Genomic DNA, 22,922 nt, shown 5'->3' on the forward strand with positions numbered 1-22,922 from the left:
TTTTTTTTTTTTTTTTGAGCACCTGCCCCTTTAGTGGTCTCTGCACGGCCCTGAGGAAAAGGTTAAGTTGTTGGGCAAGAAACCTTTGGCAAACGTCCTTTCCTGCTTGCATGCGAGAAAGTCAGCCAGGAATAGGAAAGAATCTCTGTTTGGACAGATAAGAAACCAACAACTTGACTAATAGTTCTTCTGACGGAGCAGATTTAATTTCCAGGAGGTCAACCCCTAATTCTCGGAACTTCCAACACACATAAAGTGTAAGACGGAGCCAGAATTGCTATGCAAGCGAGGTTCGGTAACACCATTGGTCAAAAACTTCCAATACACAACAGTAGGGCTGGAATGGTATAAAAACCTGATGTCAGAAGTAAGAGACAAGACATTTTGGATTTCTGGGACGATGAAAATGAGACGATGAAATTGTGATGTGCGAATCCGCAGATGTGCAATAAATGTCTTCCTGTTTATCTATGAGCAGAGAAAATGGAGTTTGTGTTTCATTTCTTAATTATGTATTCCATGAGGTAAGCACCTTTAAATTCCTCCATATCACTTACCTAAGATTTCCGGGTTACGAATGACCGAGCCGATCTGTCGGAGGGCCTGCTGGCCCGCCTTTTGCACCTTGACGTGGGAGTCGGTCAGCACCTCCGTCAGCTTGGGCACGATGCTGGGCAGGCAGGAGGAAAGCTGCTTGGGTGCACAGTAGGCCATGGCACCCAACAACTCCACCGAGCCTGGAAGCAGCAGAGACGTGATCGACTACAAACTTTGTCACAGGTCGCATCTTTTCTGAGTTTCTGTACACTTGACAGCAGATTAACAAAGAAAACATGTACAAAACGTGGGACGATGAAGGATATTTCTACTCTGTAAACATTCAGTTTTCTGTTGTAGTTTCCTTGAAACCACCAGCAGTTAGTCACGTAAACACAGATGTACTGATATGAAAAGTTGGGCCAATGCCAGGATGTCCGATATTAATATTACCATTATAGCTGATAACAGAAATTGTGTGTGTGTGTGTATATATATATATATGTTTCACTACACATTCAACACTTTGAATAAAAGCACATCGCTGACTTTCCCACTGTTCCTCTGCTTCAGTTAAACTTCCCACAATCCCACGCTGCATCACTATCACATGACCAAACAAATATCACATGACCAGACTCCTCCAATCCCCTTTCGTTAGCCCATGTTTTGTTTATAGGACAGATATGTTTTAAAAATGACTAATATCAGCCGGTATAGATGTCAGTGCTGACATATCGCGCATCCCTACACATAATAATCAGGATTTTAAACCTCTTGTGCATCTTACCTGCTTTAGTCCTCCATGACTCTTCCTCCAAGGCCACCAGCAGAGAGGGGAGGACCAGCTTCACGCCGTGGGCACTCAGGTTCCTCATCACAGCCTTGGCGCAGTCGTCTGCAGCCTGGAATAAGCAACAATCAGAGGGCAGAATGAAAATGCTTTTTAAATGAATCACAACAAATAATAGTATCAACTTCTCCATTCTGAAATCTTTCCATGTTTATGTTGGTTACGTGCCGACTAGATGCCCTTGTGGCCTCTTACCTCTCTAACATACTGGTTTCCATCTCCAAAGCAGAGCAGGAGGTGTGGCAGCACATGGACCACGTACGGCTCAAACAGCTTCCCCAGCATGTTGCACAACATCTCAAAGGCAAACAGGGCTCCTGCAACGACACCATGTTCCACATGCAGATCATCTCCGTCGTGTTTTTATGAAAATCCCAGGATTTTTTTAAGGTAATATCTGTCTATTTAGCTCCCATGAGAGAGACATCCAAACACTTGAACAGCTCAGCTGGAGGCAGAGACTGACTGTCAACCTGAAGAACCAGAGCGTCAGACTCGGAGGAGCTGACCCTCAATCACAGGACATCTTCAATAAATATCTGGTGCATGCTTCCATTACCTCCTGTAATGCTGAAAATGAGTCATCGTTGGGTATTTCAACAAGATAACGAACCGAAACGTGACCAAATCCACAGAGAAACAGCTCCGTAGACAAAATATGCTAGGGGTTCACCGACTGCAGGTTTTTTTGGCTGATCACCAATTTTTAAAAAGTGTGACCTGTCGATTCTGACAGATACCGATTTTTTTTTATTGATCCCTAAAATAAACATTTATCACATCTCAGTTCTCAGATCTAAACTCTATAGAAAGCCAGTGTGCTGAGGATCAAACTATATTCTACGTATCAAGAAAATGTACCAGTTAAAGTTAAAGAAAAAAGATTTTTTTTTTTATATTGTATTATTTTCCCACAGAATAAATGCACTCATATATTTTTTTTAAAATGTGGTTTATATGTGAAATTAATGGTTATTTTAAGGCTGTTAACACATTTGAACACCACCAGTGCTGATCATTACAGCTGTTAAAAAAATGCTGCTGAAACAATAACTTCATATCTATCAGCAACACATTCAACCTCTGTGTCTGTGACCTCATATCCAGCTTACTTATAAAAATACTTTATATTTAACGTAATTTCCTGAGCAGCCACATACATCCCCAAAATAAAAAAAAAACTGACTGACCTTCCCTCCGTCTGAAGTTCTTCTTGTCCTGGATGGCGTCGGTGAGTGTGGTCATGATCTCCTGCTGTTTGAGCGCCAGGATGCCCAGACCTTTGACCAGTCCAGCCAGTCCATACGCTGCTCCTTTCCTCTCTGCATATTTGTCGCTCTCCAGCAGCAGCTGCAGCAGGTTTCGTACGATTCCTGCTGCATCGTCTTTGATCGCAGGGACTAGAGGAGGCAAGCAGCTGGCCACCGACTCCTGGACCTGGTGTTGGAAGGGGATTAGCATTAACAGTCACATATGACCATTTTACATTATTCAAAACATAAGACTGCTGCCATTCAAGATTAATCACAAATTCAATTTGACTTAATTCACAATCTGGTTTTAGAAACAAAGCACAACAATGTTATCGCCACTTTAAAGGTTTTAAATGATCCTATTCAAGCTCTTGACTGCAGAAAACATTGTGTTGAGTTGTTTATTGATCTGGCAAAGACATTTGACACTGCTGATCATATGCTAAAATATAATACAATTTTGCAACATATTGATATGTGTAGCTCACTTTTAGTCAAACAGAAACCAGAGTGTTCAGTTTTCTCTCTCCTCTTCCTCTCTTCTTGAAATTGCAGAAAGAGTTCTGCAGGGATCAGTTCTCGGAACGCTTTCATTTTCCATTTATATAAATAACTTGTGTGATAATTTGTCAAGTGCTGTTTATAATTTTTATGCAGATGACTTACTATTAGAGCTATTCTTCACCCTCTTAGGCCAAAGATCTTTTGGCATTCAGCTTCTATGCACCGCAAATGTGGCACAAACTTCTAGAAAACTGCAAAACAGCTGAAACACCGACATCCCCTAAATCTAGAGTAAAGCCCACCTATGTGGAGATGCTTTTGAACCATAATAAATGGAACATTGACACAAATATGAGCCGTCTATTGATGATTTTGATGATGGCACTCATCAAACCGTAATTTTTTGTTACTGGTTGTTGACTATGTGGTGTTTTCCACATTTTTTAATAGTTATTTTTGTGTTTTCATGAAGTAGTTCTAATTGCCTTGTTGCAAAAATGTGTTACACAAATAAAACTTGATTTATAAATTGAACATAGATCAATCTTGTTTACACACCGACATTTTTTTTAAAAATGTGGATAAAACGAAAACAATGGTTTTCGCGCATTCTTGACGCTCATCACAGATTTATCCTGCAAAGGTAAACAAATTGAGCTTGTTTTTAATTGTAAATACCTCAGATTTGTACTCGCTTTTAAAATGCACACTGAAAATTTGGTACGAAAACTGAGAGTGAGAATTGGGTTTAATTACTGCAGTGGATCTTGTTTCTCTCTCAAAGCTGGAAGAAAGCTGGTCTAATCGAATACTGGCTACTCTCTTTGATACAACAACCTCTTTTTTTTCAGCTCATTCCACAAGTTTCAAACAGAAAAAGGAAAAGAAGCATTCATTATTTACCTGCTGTGACGGCGTGGACAGAGCAGTTATAAGCTTGGCCACGATGGGTTTGACCTTGGGGTCGCTCTTATCCAGATGTTTGGCCAGGGATCCCATGAGGATGACGACGCTCTGCCGGACGGAGTCGTAGCTGGCGTCCTGCGGGGCGTTTTTCAGAAATTCCTCGAACACTGGCAGCAGAGAGCTCACGTTATCCTGGGACGGGAGAAGGAAACGTTAGGGGTTTTGGTAAATCCTGAGGCGGGCCGAACTGAAACAGCAACTTGCCACTACCTTTCCGTGTGTGTTCAGCGCTGAGAGGGCGGCGTCCAGCATGCAGCGCCGCACCTCGGTGTGACGGTCATTAAGGGCGTCGGGGACGAAGAAAAGGAAGAGGGGTGTGACCTGAGACTCGTCCAGGTACTGAGACAGCTTGTTCAGAGTCAGAGCAATGCCGCATCTGTTGAAAAGGAGCAATTTGGCCGTGATCAGTAGAGGTCTGTGCAAAAGGATTCATAGTGAATCTGGGTGATAACTCGATATTATCGACTGATCAAATTTTTGGTTTTGGACAATTTTATTTTAAGGAAAGTCTGAATTTTTTTTTTCCTACCAAAGCACTCCGCTGATTTCTATACTTCAGACTGATGTTAGTCACCTACCATCTTGTTTGATAAGTGTGTTTTACAGTTTCTAATTATTTGGACTTCACAGAAGCGATGATCAAAATAAAATCCACTGACTTTGTAATTCAACGCATTGAAATTGGGCCTCTGTCTCTTTATGACACACCTGCTCCTTCTGAAACTTCCCCTTCAGGAAGTCATCACAACATGGCTCCTCTATTAACCCTTTATCAACGTTTTTACCAGCGTTTCACTCAGAAGTAGCTCCTATATTGAGCTCAGCAGATGCACAGTTCCACCAGGTGTTCGCTAATTGCTGCCTGCTAGTCTGAAGGAGCTGACTTGGGTTTTGGTGGGGGACAACTATACTTTTCCCAAGCTCTGTTCAGACAGGTTGTCCTACCTGGCTTCCCATTGGTCAGGTGGAGATTCAGAGATCACTCTCCCCAGAGCGTCCAGGACCGGAGGCGGCCTCTAAAGATAGAAAAATAACTTCACCTCATTTTGTTTGAGTTTCGCAAATTCAACCAGTTATAAAAACCTGTTTGAAAGAAACCTCACGTAGAGTTTCTGATGGTAGAGCTCTGTGAGCTGGCCGAGCACAGCGGCAGACTGGTCTCTGTACTGGGACACGGCACTGGACAGAGCCTCGGCTGCTGCGCTACGGATGGCCTCCTCGTGGTGGGTGATGTCTCCGATCAGCAGGGAGCAGAGCTCAGGTACCAGCTCCAACCCCAGAGACTCCCACAACCTGAGGGGAACAAGCCAACAGGTCAGGTCACCGTGCAAAAAAGACAACTGCATTTTATAACAAAACAATGCTCATATGTTTCTATATATGTAGCGAAAAGGCAGGAAACATAAATCTGATTTAGACAGCAATGGAATTTAATTGAGGCCATCTGTTTTTGTTTTTACTTCACTTGAGTAAAACACGAGCATCAAGAGACTAAAAAAGAACAAAATGTTCTCCTTTTACATACTTTTCAGCCAAAGCTTTTCCTTCCTCTTCAATGTCAAACCTGGCAACCCAAAGCCTGCGCAGCAAACTCATCCCGCTGCTCTCTGTGCTGTCTGTCGGCAGCGCAAACTCCATCTCCAACAACCCCTTCACATAAGATACATTACATGTGGAAACAGAAAGTGTAACCAAGCTTTTTAGATGTGACTGCTCTCTCAATGTGTCACAGATTTATGTTCTTGTACTGCAAAACCTTCAAAGCATGTTCACAATTTTACAATAATAGTGTTTTGTTGAGTGATACTTAAATATATGTTATCATTATTTTGGGTTTCAAAGCTCACCCTCAGAGCAGCATCTCGGACAGAGAAGCAGGGTGAAAGCAGGGCGTTCAGCAGGACGTCGATCTCTGGTTGCTCAGCAACCGTGCAGCCGTCCCCTCCTCCTGCACTCGCACACAGCGCAGTGAGGCACTGAGATGCCAACACCTGAAACCAAAAGAGAAGGAAATCTGGTGTTTGTTTAGTCATTTAGAACTAAACAGGAAGAGTTCGACCAGCATACGTCATGTCGCCAAGAGGCCTGCTGCTGGGGCTGTGAAATACGGCTTAAAAGTAACATCTGATTTTTTTTTTTTTTTTCCAATACCAGATCCGGTTTACGATTTTCATCAATTCCTTTTTCTCGCCTTTTCTTTGTAAAAAATTATAAGCGACGGAAAATATTTTCAAAAAGTGGCTTTTACTTTAATCATCCCTTCTGGGAGTTTTTATAAAGGAGGATTAGGGCCAGGCTAAGTGAAGTTTATAAAATCATGGTATTAGCAGAATAAACACGTAATATTAATGTCCTAAAATTATGCAGAAAAAAAATTGTTTTAAAGAGAAAAATGAATGAGAAAAAGAGTTGACCAACTCAGCCAGTGTGGTCCTTTCTTTTAAATAAACTCTGTCGTTTGCGTAATACTTTCACACTGATACTGACAATAATTTGATGCTGATGGGTTAAATAATGAAGTATAAATAAAGAAGTATTTCCTTATCTGTAAAAGCAAAGATGCTCAACATGTTATTTTTTTATTTAGGAATTGTTGTTTAATATTACTAATTACTAATAATACTACTTCTGTTTAATATTTTAGAATACAGTTGTAAATATTATGACTTTATTCTGGTATTATCTCACAGCAACTTTATTCTTGCATTAAAATGTTTGTATTCTTATAGTATGACCACTCTTGTAATTTCAAAAAGATCTTAGCCTGCCCCTAATGTTATGTTGTAAAGTTGATCTGAACTCATACAGGCTGAACACGCTTATCAAACAAGATGGCGGCCCTGGGCAGGCTGACAACACTCTGAGCTACGGAAACCCAAAGAGTGAAAAGCATGTTTACTTTCCAAAAAGTCAATAAAAAAATAAATGTGATTAATCAATAAAACTGATCAATCATCAAGCCCTATCTATTGCACTGATTTACTTTCAGAACAGATGAATCAGTGACAAAAAAAAAACAATCATTGTGCATTAACTGGTTTACCTGGAGTCTTGGGGTAGCTGTGGAAATGACCCTGGTCAGCAGCAGCAGCATGTTCACACGTGGCAGGAGTTCAGGACCGTTCTATAAGAAAACAAGGAGCACAGCAGGGCTTTCATCAGCCTTAAAACACAGAAACACCACCATTTAATATCCACTGTTTAAAGGAGATCCTAACACAAAACATGGTGACATGACAAAAAGGTCAATGAAAGGTGAAAACAGAAACAGAGTTAATAATGGACTGATAAAGGGATTTCTAAAATGCAACCAAACAGAATTCACACAGCAACTACTGAGGCTGTCATAGAACTAAAACCAGATTAATAGTTGGTGGGAAAAAATAAACTCAACTAGGACTGAAACAATTAATCAACTAATTTAGTAATTGATTAATTGTTAACTGGACTCAAAAAAAGGCCATTTGCTGAAAAATCAAGAAGTAATTAAGCTGCAAAAACTGTACAAATTATGTTCATATATAATTTGCAATAAAGACAAAAACTTTAATTGCCTTTTTATGTAACCATGTTTAGTCCAAAACTCCTAAATGGAACAGTTTTAGCTTATCCTGGTTAAAGGAATGCTATGTTGTAGCATTTCAGGAAACAGAGTGTCTGTTTTTTGACTAAAAAAGGAACTGAATCGTTAATTTGTATCTTTTAATGTATTTTTAATATGATATAAAAAGGCTTAAGTGGTGAAGTGAAAAACCTGCAGAATGTGCCAATTTTTATCCGATTTTATCATGAGGGAAAATGACGAAGGGATTAATAAAGTTTCTATCTATCTATCTATCTATCTATCTATCTATCTATCTATCTATTCAACAGAATAGTTTCTGCCCTAAAGGTAACTATACTAATGTTTTTTGGAGTTTTTAATAACTGTGTTATGTTGTTACGATATACACTAATCACATTTTTTTGCTAACTATGACCATAATTAATGCAGTGAACAGACTTTTTTTTCCCAGAGACTGGAATGGAAGCATGTCTCTACCTCGTCTATTGTGATGTCATCGCTGTCTGTGGCGGCCCGGAGCTGGGCGTGGACGTTGATGACCTGCAGTGCTCTGGTCATCAGGCCCTCCGTCTCCTCGGTGCTGCCTGAAGACTCCCTGAGCATGGCGTTGAGCAGGGGGAAGCAGAAGGAGAAGGCAGGCGCAGCCAGGGGAGCTGCATGTGATGGAGGAAGCAAAAAGTAACGGCACGTCTTTTTTTTCTCACTAAAGTAATGGGTAGAGGGGTTGAAATATTCAAAAAGCAAGTCAAAATTTCAGCTTGAATATATCGTGTGACACATGAAGTCCACTTTAATTCATTTTTTTCGTCCAAATATAAAATTAACTTCAACGATTGTATTAATCCTTAGTTGTTATGATGCAAGAACTACTATATAGAGCCAGGTTGTCTTCTGGTCATGTGTTTTTAACCATTTTTGTGCACTTGCACCAGTCTGCCAGTAGGTGTCAGTGTACGGTGGGAAACAGTAGAAGCTGATATTCCACTAATACCCATATGTCAGAAAACAGCTGTTCAACGTAGTGAACTACATCAATGAAAATGTTAAAACAGATATAAAATTAACTTTGCAGTTATGAAATCTAAGAGTTTGGATTCAAAGCAAAAAACAGAAAAAACAAACAAACAAACAAATAGAATTAATGCTAAATAAAATAAAGAGTAGTTCCCCAATGAAATCTTTGTTCTCTTTTTAATTCCATCATTTACAATGCAGACAATTTTTACACAAAATAAAAAAAATTTTAAAAAAAAAGTGTTCAGCCCAGCTCTACCTGCAGCCTTGCCTTCTCTCTGTGGGACGGTGTGGTCATACAACAGCAGCATGGTGCGCTGGGTCGCTGTGTCCAGGTCCTCCTCCTCCCATGCCTGGTCCAGATCACATTCTGGCTTCAGCAGCCGCAGAGTCACGTGACCCACAAGAACAGCTGCAAGGGGAGAAAAAAAAAAGACATGAACAGGGAAACAGAGGAAGAGAGGAGGGGAGTCCTGAAGGTTGCCTCCTACCCAGGTGGTGGAGGTGTTTGGGCATGAGGCTGACGCCGATGTCCAGGAAGACCTGCTGGATGCGTGGAGCAGCGAGCGGGGACTGGAGGAGGGGCATTAGGACCTGGAGGACAGCAGGGAGCTCCCTGGTGATCTGAGGCGGTCCAGCCCTCAGAGTGGCCTCAAGCAGGCCCACCACACTCTGCAGCTCTACGTCCATCTGGAGGGAACCACACGGTCAGGTCAGGACAGGGGACAGGTCAGGTCAGGACAGGTCAGGACAGGGGACAGGTCAGGTCAGGGGACAGGTCAGGTCAGGACAGGTGAGGACAGGACAGGGGACAGGTCAGGTCAGGACAGGTCAGGTCAGGACAGGGGACAGGTCAGGTCAGGGGACAGGTCAGGTCAGGTTAGGTCAGGGGACAGGTCAGGTCAGGTTAGGTCAGGTAATATTTAATATTCTCTTAAATATTATTTGTTGGATTGAGTGAATTTTGGACCATACCCCTTTGAGTTTTTTGCGAACAGCTGACTCCTTCTCCAGCTGGACCTGAATCATTTCCTTCTGCTTGCTGGTTAGCTGAACTTCATCTTTGATGCCTTTTTTCTTCTTCATTTCCTGCAGAATTAAACAGAAGGAGGTAAAGCAGGAAAAAAAAACACACTTTCTGAAACAAACTAACTGCAGTTCACTCTACCTCCTGTAGCTCCAGCTCAATGATCTGCTCCTTGTAGGAGTAGGCTTTGTTTTCTCTCTTCATGTTCACCTTCTTGGTGTTTTCCTTCTGGGCGCTGCAGAACATAAACATCGATTTTATTGATTAATCAAATTTCCAAGATTTAATATTTGGAAAAGTGGGATTGTTCCCCTCCCCCCCCACTAATGCACGCTTTGTGTTTCCATAATTTATAGTGATGTCAGAGTGTCGAGGGCGGCCATCTTGTTTAATAGCCTGTTTTACTGCTTCTATTTATTTGGACTCTGAATCCAGATCAACTCTACTACAGCATATTAAGGCCAGGCTAAGATTTTTTTTTTTTAACTTTTTTTTAAAATTACAACAACAAAGTCGAAATAATACAAGAATAAAGTTAATATTACCAGAATAAGTTAGTAATATAACAGAAAAGAATACATTAAAATATTGAGCATCTTGTGAAGTTGGACTTTAACATTGGCTTTACAGATCAGGAAATATTTCATCTTTTAACACATCTGGATCAAATTTTTTATCAGTAGCAGGACTTTGCAACTATTGAAGAAAAATTAAAAAAAAAAAAACAAGTACCGAGCTGCTCACGACAGGTCATCAAATGACTTTTCTTTTCATTTCCAGACGTTCAAGTAATATTGTGTTTATTCTGCTAATATTATGACTTTATTTTCATAATTAAGCAATTAAAAAAAGCAATACTCTGTCATGCAACTCACAGAAGGGATGTCTGAATTAAAAGTAACTTTTTGAAAATATATTTTTTTCATTTGTAATTACTATTTTCAGAAAAAAGTGAGAAAAAAGATAACAAAAATTTAATTTCAAGCCATATCACGCAGTCCTAAAAGCAGAAAGTACTTTGGAGTCCACCTAATATATCGGATGTGTGTGATTATGTGTGTGTGTGTGTGTGTGTGTGTGTTACCTCTGGATGATGCTGTTGTCATACAGCTCTCCCTCAGGGGTGTGCATGATGGCGTACTCCTCCCTGGTGACGTGCAGAAGACTGGGCTGGGTGAGACCTTCCACGATGTGACTCATCACCCGCGGCAACAGCTTGTTTGGAGAGAGGACGCTCAGGGCGCCGACTGCGTTTTTCACCGCCTTGCAAGAAGAAACAAAATGACCAAATATTCACTCTTTGTGACGCTGTTCAACTGTAAAAAAACAAATCAGTTATAGTTAGATCCATCTAATGTATAGCTGTTCTAAGCAATTATTTTAGTGATCGAGTAATCAAATACAAAATCTGACCAAATAAAATATTGGTAAGTATTGCCATAACAGTCGTATTAATATTGGCTGTAGATACTGGCCCACATTTTCGTGTCTGTGCATCCCTAATAATTCAAAAATTACAATTAACCTGTAACAATAACAGCTCACTTTTTGAGTCAACCCAGACAAAGACTGCAAAGGAATCTGAAATTATGATTAATGTAATAAAAACAAAAAGCAGCAGTCTCTCAAAAACGTTGTATTCATTTTTAGATCCAGATTTTTAATTTTCACCTTAAGGGATTTTAAAAATGGAGGAACGCATAGCTCCAGGCTCATGTTAAAATGTTGAAGGTATGATTCAGAAATGAAGAGGAAGAGTCTGGTCTCCTCACCTGGCTGTCAGCGTTGACCTGCAGCAGCTGTGGCAGGATAGCCTCCAGGTTCTTTTCAATCAGCTCTTCAGCTTTTACCTTCATGGAGGAGAGCAGGACGGGCCACAAGCCGGGCCGGGCGCTGACTGGAAGAGAGGCATGGGAACAGGGTCAACTCCAATCTACAGGGTTATCAACACGATAAGGCTGAAACAATTAATCGTGATGGAAAGACGACTGAAACGATCGTCAACTAATTTAGTAATCAACTGATTGCTAACTGGAGCATAAAGTTTTGCTTCGCCTGGTTTAAATTCTATAAAAAAGAAAAACCTCCTATTAAGCACCTTTTGCCTTTTAATCAGGTCATCTAAAAATAATCAACAGATCAGCTCTACACTGTATTGACGTCAAGTCAAGCAGACAGATCTGAGTTTTTTACATCCTGATATTTGGATTTTTAAGCAGCAGATGCATCCTTTGCTACAAATGATCAATAGTTCACTAATTATTGCATTTCAGGGAATAAAATGTTTATTTTCTTATTTAAAAAGGAATTCAAAGACTTTTTATTTGTATTTCTCATTGTATAAAATAACCTTAAGTGGCTAAATACAAAATCTGCAGAATGTGCTGATTTTTTTTATTTTATCCGATCATCATCAGAAAACTTGATTGCTATTGCTAGCTGCGGCGCTACAACACTGTGATCTTCGGAGGGATTTCTTGCCATACCTATGGAAGGATGATGAGTAACGATGAGGGTCTCCATGGCCATGTTCTCGGCTTCGGTCGGGTCTCCCCATTGGCTGGCAGCGGAGCAAACCACACACAAAGCATCCAGCAGGACCCGAGGGGGGGTGTAGCTGCGGCCCAGCTCCGTCGGCTCTCCTGATTCTGACACCAGAACGTCCTGGGGCAGAACCTGAAGCGTTGGACAACAACACCGAAAATAATCCAGATAAGTGTCAAAAAGCACAAAATACCCAACAGATGGATATCATCTGTTTTGATACTTTCTCTTAGTGGGTGCAGAGGAAAACGAGCTTCTTACTTTGTGTTTGTTGATGACGACCCGCAGTTCTCCCAGAATGCCGTGGGCCAGACTGAACCCACCCAGAGAGGAGAGCAGCTTCCTGACGGTCTGCTGCGCCCTCTTCCTCACTCGCCAGCTCCGAGACAGCAGCACCGCAACTGTGGCGTGATGATACATCCTGCAGAGCAGAGAGACGTCGACCGGTCACGTGACCAGAATCAAACTGTTTTCAATGATAAACTTAGTTAAAAAAAAAGACAACTCAAACATAAATGTCACCTTTTGATGTGTCGTACCAGATTATAGCATAAGCTATTTTACATCTGCAGTCCCTTATAGGTTTTCTGTATTCCCAATCATGAAATCAATAAATTGTTTGATATTCTACAGAATTCAGAAGAGAATTCCGGTTTTCCAATTAAATATTAGTGTGATATGTCTTTTTTGTTATGTTTTTACTTTTTTTTGAAGGAAACTTTATTTTTTGTCCAGGCAGTGAAGTTTGACAATCAAAGCCATGATGACTATAAGTGTGTGCAGACAGACAGACAGACTCACTGTGATTTGCTGGCGTTGAGCCGGTGGGCGTGGTCCAGAAACAGCCTCTCACAGAGCTGCAGCACTGTGAGCAGAGCTGCAGACGCAGAGGAAAATCAAATGAGTCATTTTAATCAGTCCTGATTATTTCACGCATTTCAAATGCTGCACACTTCATTGTTCTTACTGTCTTCGCTGCTCTGAGAGAGGAACTTCTCTGTGGTGAATAATGGTTTCTTCTCATCCAAGACCAGGCTCCAGAAGCTGCTGAATTTGGCCTCTGTGAACAGAAGAAGCCTCCATCAGTTTAAACCCCGTATCGAAGCGCCGCGACAGAAACCGAGCCTCACCTGCTTGTGTCTCGAGCAGAGCGAGTCGACTCAACAGAACCGAAGCCGCCACGCCCTCCGCGAGCAGGGCATGCTGGGAGTTCTGCGCCGCTACTTTCTCCACCGCTTGGAGGAGGAGCGGGGTGAGGTCTGAGGACTGGGCCAGAGTGTCACCTGAGAGCCAGGGCGACAAAACACTATGAGAAAACACCAGGGGACGGCGAGCGCATCCGACCTGAGCGGGATGTACCTTTAAAGGCCCCCAGCATGGTCTGGAGGTAGGCATGGCGGACGGCAGAGGTGGAGGTCTTCAGGGTGAACGCTTTCTTAAACCAGTCCAGCAGAGCGGAGGGAACCTCCACGGTGAGGCGGCGGCTCCACTGACACAGCACAGACACGGCGTGCACCAGGGTGCCTTCATGAACTGAACGACACACACAGGGACACCCGCTTCCAGATTCCACCGACAAAACACACCACTGACCTGACACACACGAATGAAGTTCCCCCCCCACCCACCTTCTTCAAGTCAAACAAAATTGGTGTCAAAAGTTTGTGGAGCAAACTTTTGACACTTTGTGCCACCATCATTTTAAAGATATTAAGAAATGTTTCCATTGGTCATGAAAAGTCTACCAGCTCCCCAACCCACCCCACACACACACACACACACACACACACGCACGTGCACACACACACACACACACACACACCTTCAAATCAGACAAAATTGGTGTTAATTTGACTACGTTTGTGCAGCAAAATTTTTTTTGTTTGTGCTGCTTTGGCTTTGAAGATATTAATGAAAGTTTAAACGTCATTTTGATTTAGTAAAAGTGGGGTGCTGGTTGACTATTCATGACCTTAACTTTCATTAATATCTTCAAAGCCAAAGCAGCACAAACAAAAAATTTTGCAGCACAAACGATTGACACCAATTTTGTCTGACTTGAAGAAGGTGGGGGGGACAGCTTCACTCAGGTACCTGACCCAGAGGAGACCAACAGCAGCCATACCTTCCTGTTGTAGGTAAGGGATAAACATCACAGTGACAGCGGAGCTCAGAGTCTGGCTGGAGGTTCCTGACACGGCATGGTGGCTGCAGCTGGAGATCCCTAGGAGACAACAACCAAGTCTGCTCTCATTTACACACTTGGACAGAAAAAGACCCAAAATAAACCCAGCATGAACCTTTAACTGGAGTACATTTAGTTAGTCAGTAGGAATATAATCTAATGTTGGGGAATGTTTTTAACAGAATCACCACTTGCAGCCAAGACCTCGAACAAAAACCTTTAAAGTAAATGAAGTTTATGATATATATATTTTAAGTAGATTAGAGGTTAAATTCTGAGTTTTTCATACCAGATTTGAATTTAATCGATTTCTTATTTCTCTTGCTTTCTTCTCTAAAAAAGAAATTACAAATGACAGAAAATATTTTTGAAGAAGTGTCTCTTATTTTCAGTTGTCCCTTCTGCAAGTCTGACGGCGGATATTAAGGCCAGGCTGCGAGAATTTTTGACTCAACTTTACCAGAAGAAGGTCCTAAAATTATTAGAAAAAAAATTTGTTTTATTGAGAAAAAAGTTTCAATAAAGTTAGCAAAATCTGACACTAGCAACTGTTGGTGTTGTTTGTTGTTTGTTTGGTGCTTTCATCTAAATAAACTCAGTCATCTGTTCAATAGTACCAAAGTCTTCCTATTGGCAATAATTTGATGCGTCGTACAATTTTATCCTCATATGTCATACAAAATTTGAGCTAACTTTTAAAATGTTGCAAAACTAACAAGAAAAGTGAATTAGGCATATTTCTATTTACTGGTTTGGAGCAAATCAACCAGGTAACACAAAAAGTGTGATTTCATCACACGCTGGCTTTACTAGTTGCTGTAATAAAAAAGATGTAGAGGTTTAAACCTAGCACCCTCCCCTGGAGGTTTGGACTTTGAAATTTTCAGAGAGCGTAAAACATTCGTCATTTTGAATTTTGCCGTTTCCATCAACCTTCTCCAATGCCACATGTCAAAATGCTCAATAAAAAACATCGTCAGAAACACAAATATTGTTGCATCTTATTTCAAACAAATGCACACTTAAAGTTTCTCACCTGACAACACGCTCATTTTCTGGGCAACGACGGTGAGCTTTCCTTCAGACCCTGCAGCCACAAAATGAACATATTATCCCCAAAAAGCCAAACAAGTTAGTAAATTATCCCAAACTGAGCAGGAAATAAAATGCTGACCTCCAAGGATCTTGAAAAGGTGAGTGACGATGTCCTGCACTGCGGTGGCGTCGCTGCACTGCTGTGCCAGGTTCTGCATGGCTTTCACAGCTTCCTCCATCAGCTGGGCGTTGTTCGCCTTCAGCTGGCCTAAAACACGAGACGAGACACTAAATCAACCCTAATCAACAGGTTTCACTCACCAGATGCTTTATTTTTACTTTCCATGTGATAAAATTGTTTCACACTAGAGTCTTACTTGCTATGGCCTTTCCAATATCCATGGCATACTGACTCAGATCTAGAGTAACAGCAGATAGCAGGCAGGATACGGCTGAGGAGACACGAACAGCTTCATTAGTGACCGTACCGGTTTTCTACAGTATGATTGAAGTACTGCAAAGATGCTACATCTTAAGTATTTTTGGTCAAGTTTCTAGTGTAAATATCTTGGTGCTCTGGAAATAAGACAAAACTAACTCACAAGTAACTTTGGAGCAAGATATAGGAGGTTGTTTTAAGTCAATAATTCCTTAAAGGGGCTATATTATGTGCTTTCCAGGTACATAGTGACAATCAAGTGTTATCTTTTAATAACATTCAGTTGTTATAAAAATCCTCTATATCAAAGAAATGTCACTTCATAATTTCACGCCTTCCACCAGGTGTTTGCTAATTGCTGCAGGCTAGTCTTAAGGAGTTGAGTGGGGGAGTTACTAAGCTCAGTCCACCCAGGTGTCTTGCACAGCTGAATGGTTGCCACGGGAGATCAAAGGATTTCTCAGACATGAATAATAGAATCAAAGCAACACTCCAGGAATGTTTTTGATGAGTGAATAACATTATAACATGATGTAAAGCTCAAAAAAGTGGATTTTACAGAATGCTGCCCCTTTAATATTGATAAAAAAAATATTAGTTCCGCTGGCAGATTACTTTGCTTATAACACTGGAGAAATATCTTAAGAGTTTGAATGTATTGTTTGTCAGCATTCACATGTACAATGAGATTAAAGCTAGCTCCAAAACAGTGCAAACAATGTAAGAAATATATACAATATAAACATGGTGATGACTTGCTCAGGGGCACATTGACATGTGGCAGGAGGAAGCTGGAATTGAACCTACAACCTTCAGATAACAAGACAACTACTCTACCCACAGAGCCAGTCGCCCCAAATGAAATAATCGGCCAGAGGAACTATTACTATTTCATCAGTATTAAGAAATTATTAACTTAAAACAAACTTCTATTTCTTGTTGAAACGTTAGCTGTAAGTTAGTTTTGTCTTATTTCAAGTGCACTGAGATATCTTCAATAGAAACAAGAGCAGAAATCGATTAGATTTCTGATCTCGTTTTCACAGTGAGGCCTCACTCTGCATGGCGTTCTCTGGACTGCGCAGCATGGTCTTCTGCAGGGCGGGCAGCAGCAGCTCCTTGAACTCGGAGTGGGTGACGTGGCGCAACAAGGAGCTGCTCTTGTCCAGAACGTGTTGCTGCGGTTTGGTTTTGCTCATAAGGACCAATTTTACGTAGAGGTCCAACAGCGCGCTCTGTAGAACACGGGAGACGGCTGGCTGTTTATTTTAAAGACTGGAATCATGCGAGAAGCTACAGGTCACGGCTAAACGATCCCACCTTGTGTTTCTCTATTGTAGCTTTGTCCTTCTGAGCGCTGCAGAAGTCCAGGCACACCCCCAGCAGGGGCAGCACTGTGGGGCTCGGCTCCAGGGTCAGCAGGGTGCTGATGTAGTGCTCAACCAGTCCAGGCTTCTGCTGGAGACAAAACAATCAGTCCAACATTCCTCTGGTTGGTACGCTGGTAGTAGGATCACAGATGGAGATCAGCAACCACAACTTATTATGTCTTACACAACAGCTGCTGCTGTAAGTCTTTCAGCCACTGGTAAATTCCACCAATGGGTTCTAAAATAATCAGGCATGCTGCGGACAGCCACATCTTAAGAGTGAATCCCTAACATGTTGGATTTATGTTAATATGTATTTAGAGACATAACTTGGATTTAAAAAAATATTAAAAAGTACCAAAAATGTCTCAATCAGATCTCTCACGTTGTGACCTTTGCCCTACCCACGTATATTTAACAACTTCAGCTAAACAGAAATGTATGAAGAAAAGAAAGCTCACTCACTTCTCTCCAGAGGTGGTAAAGACTCTTGAGGCTCGATTTCTTGGCTGTGGTTTTGGCTCCACCGACCACCTCAGCCATCAGCAGGCTCTGAACCTCCACCTTTAGCAAATGACAGCAGGTTTCCTGGTCAGGTACAACATCATTTAGCACATTCACTTAGTTTCTTTCACAAAAAAAGACCTCTGACCATTTTCTTCCAGATGGGTCCTTCTCTTTTCTCGGGAGCTGAAAACACTTTAGGGATTAACAGGCAGGTCCAGGACAGGCCGATGAAGGCAGCAGAGCCGCTGCTTTTACTGCAAACACAACCAGGCCCAGAATGAGAACGATGAGCAGCAACGGCAAAAATTTCAACATCGGCATGTGTTCGTTGCTCAGATTAATTTTATCTCAACTTAGCAAAAAAAGAAAAATGTATGAAAAAAATTTGTGTTCTGTTAATTATTTAACTGTTGTAACCTGACTTCTTGGAAGTAAAATCTGTTTGACTTTAAAAAGAAGCATGATGATGTGGGGCAAAATCTCCTTCAATGGAAAAACGAGGCAGGTCGCAACAGAAGTGAGCCATAAATTTTCTCTTCCCCATTGCTACAGAAAGCTAGCAAAAAAGCTACGTAGCAAAAAAGCTAGCTAGCATGTGTATATTAGCAGCTAGTTAACAACTCGACTCAAATCGCAGAACAGAGTGAAGATGTCTGCGCATGACTTTTGTCCGACAGAAAACTACAAATACGGGATTAAATAGTCCTGCCACGACATAATTTAAGATTTTGATTAATGTATTTATGCTCAAGTTACATTTACCTATGTCTGCTGCTCAACTCAAAAATAAATTTCTGTTACAAACGTGGCAGAATTTAAAGGGACATAAACAGGCCCTGCAACAGTAAGAGATGAGCTATAAAGAAGGACGAGTTTGAGGCTCCAACCTTGGCTCCCCATTTTTGCTGATGACTCCGCAGCTGAGGAGGCCCTGGAGGAGCCCGGCCACCAGGACGTCAGGCTGACTCTCAGCCAGCTGGCCGATGACGGACAGCAGCTCTCTGCGTGACGCAGCATCTCTGAACAACACAGGAGGAAATAAGATACAAACCCTACAGAGTAAACAGCATCACAAAAATAATAAAAATAAAAATAATAAAAGTAAAGTTTTGGGTGACAACACAAGCCTACCGATATCTGTGTGGGGTGAGGCAGAAGAGCTTGCACAGTCCTTTGACAGCAGGCTCTGGTAACTCTACAACAGAACAATAAACATAGGGTATTTTTTCCTGACGGAGGCTCGTTCTGAACCAGCTTGAAACAAAACAGATGACAAAACAACACAAACGTCCTCACCTTTACCCTTCAGGCACTGTTTCAGATCGCCGTATATCTGCTTGCGCTCCTTAACGCTGGCTGTGGTCACTTTTACAGCAAATTTCTTAAGGGTATCCGAAACCTGGAGGGAGAATCACGTCGAGAATTAAGAATTTACATATCACCATGTCATGACAGTACAATATGAGACAGATATCTGTGAAAAGATCAAACTCCTCCACATTCGCTCAGTGTTACTAATGCCATCTGAAGAAATGCACCAGTCAAAAACAAACAATCAGAGCCAGAAGGACGGTCTTAGCACTGTCAATCATCCTTATGAACGCACTGCTAAATGGGTTAATGGCAGAGAAACAACACACTGCTAAAGGAAGGCAGTTTATCTGCTGCCATTGTTGGCCATGATATGTAATGTAGCAGAGTTTAACTTTTTTCATAGATTGTGTGTATCATACCACACTGTCAATGATATATTGAAAGTTTTAAGAAAATATTTAAAAAAGAAAACAAAAAAACAATAAATTTTTATAAAAGTTACATACTGCAGCTTAAAGCAGGGTGCATAACAAATTTTTACAGTTTGAATTGTATCGTGGGGAAAAATTTATTATGGTGATAATGTGCCGATGAATGAAGTTCAGTTTACTGATAAGGGATATTAGCTCTGAATGCAAAAAGAATTAATGGATTACACAATAAACCCAATTGGGACATCAAGTATTCAACCATTATTTGATAGAAATGAAAAAAAGTGCATGATGTGGCTTAATGTTTACATAAAAAATGCTGAGAGTCTAGAGGCCACTTTATAGGATATGCTTTGTCCTGTTGTTCCAATATTCCAATCTCTGACTGACTTTTTATTTAAATCTTGGGAATCAAATCAAATAAATAAAATCAGGAATAAAGTCAAAATGATAAAGTCACTTTTCATTTCTAAATGTTTGTATTTTGATGAATCAACAGGGAATTCGGGAACATTTTAAATCAAAGCACAAGCACTGTGACAACATTTTGTAATTTTAAGCATTTAGCTTGCTGAGAAACATGATTCTTCTCCTGAGTCGAATATTTCTAAATGTTTCCTTCAGGAAAAAAAAAGTCACAGGTTTGATACCAAACTCCCATGTTGACTCTGTGTGTGTACCTCAGCATTTGCTGAACTTGTTAAAATGCCCGTTGGTAGTTCTGATAGGGGGGCGTCACTGACTGTAGGCATTTCTTTCTTTACTGTCCACTTTTAGGAGTTTTATCCGTTGAGGATAAAAACAGCGAGTTTTCGCTCTGATAAAGTAGTTTAGAAAAGCAGGTGTGTTAGCGGGCCACAGCTGTGATCAGACAGCAGTCATGCTGGCAGCAGCAGTCACATTACTGAAGCTACACGTAGCGCTCGGCTAACAGCCTGCTAGTTAGCCGCTGCTAACTTCTCCCAACGTTCCTCCATAAATGACTGAACGGGCCGAAGCGTTCAGTCAAAACCAACTCGGTTTGTTAAAATCTTGTTTTCCCTTGAACTTAGTGAGCGGCCACAAAGCTTTTAGGCTGTATTTAAATATTCAACCACACAAACCTGCGTGTCCGCTGCCATAACGCCGGTCTTGTTGCAGGAAGGACTTGTTGATATCGCTTCCGGGTCAAAACTGCCAACCATCTCCTTTTTCCGCTTGGAGACTTTTTTTTTGTTGGGGAGGTCATACTACAGTTGGACCCCCTTTCTCCTTCCCCACCAAAAGTTTTTACTGTGACAGAAATGTGATTTGCAAATGCTGAAGTTTCAGTTTTAGACTGTGTTGATAATCCACAGTGAGTTAGTTCTGATCAGATCTATTTAGTTAACTGCACAAAGAATGCCAACTCTCCCTGGTCTGGAATAAATGAGATTCAAACCTTCCTTCTGTTTCTCAGTCTAGCAGTCAGCTCACACAAATCACGCTCTAAATAAGAAAAGTGTCTGCACGCAAACAAAACATTGTTGTTTATGATTGTGTAACCTGATCACCGCAGAAGTCTTGAGTGAGTAGCACTGCATCAGTGATTTAGCTGGTCGGGATGGTCAGACTGGACGATAAATCTCTAGAAACTGGCTAGGAACAGAGCTGACTCGGGCTTGATAATTGATATAGGTCAAACGTCCTTTCACTATTCTTTTTAAAAATTACAATTTTAATTGACCTGACCCAGAACTTTGTCATCACCATCTGACAAAAATAAATATAAAATGATTTTTAAAATACCCTATTAGTGATATTTTACTCATTTTACATATAAATGCTTCTCAAGAAACAAAAGAAATATTATTTAAAACAAAAAACAACAAAAAGTCCATCTGACGGAGTTGACAGTGCATAACGGAGTTGACACAGAACTGAAGGTGGTGACAAACTAGTGAGTAAAATTAAATACATGTGAAGTAATGCAATTTATGTAAAATACATTAAAATGAATTAATTGCACATTTAAGTGAGATTTGACAACAATTTCACTTAAAGAGTCACAAAAACTCTGATGGAGTTGACATCTGACGGAGTTGACGAAATGCCAAAGTACCTCAATTTATATGATGTTATTCTGAAGGAGGTCATATTGTAGCTTGTCAGGTCCATGAAATCTTTACAGTTTACTAAAATTAAGCATTTATTTCACAAAATTTCATCAAAGTTTTGTAAACTGTCAGTTATGGAGTTGACACATTATGGATGTGACGAGCAACTTCGGAATAAAACAGAAGAAAAAACTAAAGAATAACATAAGCTAACCAGCGCTAACTAGCCCTCTTTGCAAAGGACGAGAAAATACGACATCATGGGGTCCTCAGAAGTTCTGGTGCCCCCCAATAATGCCTGATTTTTTTTTTTTTACATTCTTTTCATTTCTGACGGTGTTAACAAAAACTAGGGACAAATTTCAACGGAGTTGGAAAATATCTAAAAATTATTTTTAATTCAATTTATTGATACTTTTATAATTATTTATATGACTGCTTATACTCAATTGTCATAATATATAATTTTAGTATTTCTGTAATTGTTTTAAACTATTATAATGTATTGAGTTCTGCTCCGGGACAAGGGATTTTACAGGCATCATCCACCGACTAGAATGTTTAAAATAAAAAATATTCAGCAAACACCAGAAAAATATACATTGTTGTGCTCACATGACCCAGGTTAGTTTAGTCAGATATTTGAAAAAATTATATTTTGTGTATATTTTATTCAAACTTTGTGCTTTATTCATAGGACCCATTTTGTCCCTATTCTCAAGAATCACTGCCCTACCAACAATCAACAGATTTGTTTGAAAGTATTGTCTTCTTGTGCTAGCGCTGGTTACCTCCAAGGAAAAGTTGCATCATAATTAAGGCACATCTGAAGAAATTGTTGCAAGAACATTTAAGTTAGAAGATCAACTTTACAGGTCAAGGACTTCTTTGGTTGCCGAGAAGAAGGTCAAAGGACAGTAAAGAGAGTCCTGTCTCTTCTTGAAGCAACTGCCGCCAATGCTATGCTTACTCAACAAAGAGTTTGTCACACAGTTTAGGGAGAAGACTTTTGTGGCTGTACTGAAGCTACTTTTAAGACAAAACACGAATATCAGCAAATCTAGAGCAGATGTACGGACTGGACAGCAGAAGACTGGTGAAAACCTTGTTATATTTAAGAATCCACCTATTTATGTTTTTGGCCATCAAAAATAGCATAGTATTAAGTGAGTAATTTTTGCCCACTTCTGTTTAGAACAAATTGAAAAAACTATTCAAAGAGATGTATCTGCTCATAAAGTACATTAAAAACTCAAAGATTTTGTATATTTTAGACACTGAATCATGGTTAATGGTACTATAA

At 40.6% G+C, this 22,922-nt stretch overlaps 1 protein-coding gene across 2 annotated transcripts in view; it reads right to left on the reverse strand.

Moving 5' to 3' along the window:
* The window catches only part of gcn1 (GCN1 activator of EIF2AK4), a 37,237-nt gene extending 16,486 nt beyond the window's left edge, over positions 1–20,751 (reverse strand). The window contains exons 1-36 of one of the 2 annotated variants that reach the window (XM_007572864.2): positions 20,648–20,751; positions 19,096–19,198; positions 18,931–18,994; positions 18,687–18,818; positions 17,945–18,053; positions 17,758–17,856; positions 17,243–17,377; positions 16,980–17,157; positions 15,861–15,935; positions 15,623–15,751; positions 15,485–15,535; positions 14,389–14,487; positions 13,623–13,796; positions 13,394–13,546; positions 13,231–13,323; positions 13,065–13,140; positions 12,525–12,684; positions 12,206–12,395; positions 11,492–11,616; positions 10,804–10,982; positions 9,861–9,954; positions 9,668–9,781; positions 9,184–9,382; positions 8,952–9,104; positions 8,156–8,331; positions 7,157–7,237; positions 5,961–6,104; positions 5,639–5,763; positions 5,217–5,406; positions 5,059–5,129; positions 4,324–4,489; positions 4,051–4,245; positions 2,581–2,827; positions 1,586–1,707; positions 1,328–1,442; positions 558–737 (exon numbers count right to left, since the gene is read on the reverse strand). In XM_007572864.2, the coding sequence (XP_007572926.2) occupies positions 558–737; positions 1,328–1,442; positions 1,586–1,707; positions 2,581–2,827; positions 4,051–4,245; positions 4,324–4,489; positions 5,059–5,129; positions 5,217–5,406; positions 5,639–5,763; positions 5,961–6,104; positions 7,157–7,237; positions 8,156–8,331; positions 8,952–9,104; positions 9,184–9,382; positions 9,668–9,781; positions 9,861–9,954; positions 10,804–10,982; positions 11,492–11,616; positions 12,206–12,395; positions 12,525–12,684; positions 13,065–13,140; positions 13,231–13,323; positions 13,394–13,546; positions 13,623–13,796; positions 14,389–14,487; positions 15,485–15,535; positions 15,623–15,751; positions 15,861–15,935; positions 16,980–17,157; positions 17,243–17,377; positions 17,758–17,856; positions 17,945–18,053; positions 18,687–18,818; positions 18,931–18,994; positions 19,096–19,198; positions 20,648–20,728 (4,777 nt within the window). In that variant the 5' untranslated portion in view covers positions 20,729–20,751. Of the gene's footprint in view, positions 1–557; positions 738–1,327; positions 1,443–1,585; positions 1,708–2,580; positions 2,828–4,050; positions 4,246–4,323; positions 4,490–5,058; positions 5,130–5,216; positions 5,407–5,638; positions 5,764–5,960; positions 6,105–7,156; positions 7,238–8,155; positions 8,332–8,951; positions 9,105–9,183; positions 9,383–9,667; positions 9,782–9,860; positions 9,955–10,803; positions 10,983–11,491; positions 11,617–12,205; positions 12,396–12,524; positions 12,685–13,064; positions 13,141–13,230; positions 13,324–13,393; positions 13,547–13,622; positions 13,797–14,388; positions 14,488–15,484; positions 15,536–15,622; positions 15,752–15,860; positions 15,936–16,979; positions 17,158–17,242; positions 17,381–17,757; positions 17,857–17,944; positions 18,054–18,686; positions 18,819–18,930; positions 18,995–19,095; positions 19,199–20,647 lie in introns of both variants that reach the window. The other variant, XM_007572863.2, reaches the window with a different exon arrangement.
* Positions 20,752–22,922: the final 2,171 nt, after the last annotated feature.

The sequence above is a fragment of the Poecilia formosa genome, unplaced genomic scaffold (genome assembly GCF_000485575.1).
Source record: "Poecilia formosa unplaced genomic scaffold, Poecilia_formosa-5.1.2 Scaffold309, whole genome shotgun sequence".
NCBI lineage: Eukaryota > Metazoa > Chordata > Actinopteri > Cyprinodontiformes > Poeciliidae > Poecilia > Poecilia formosa.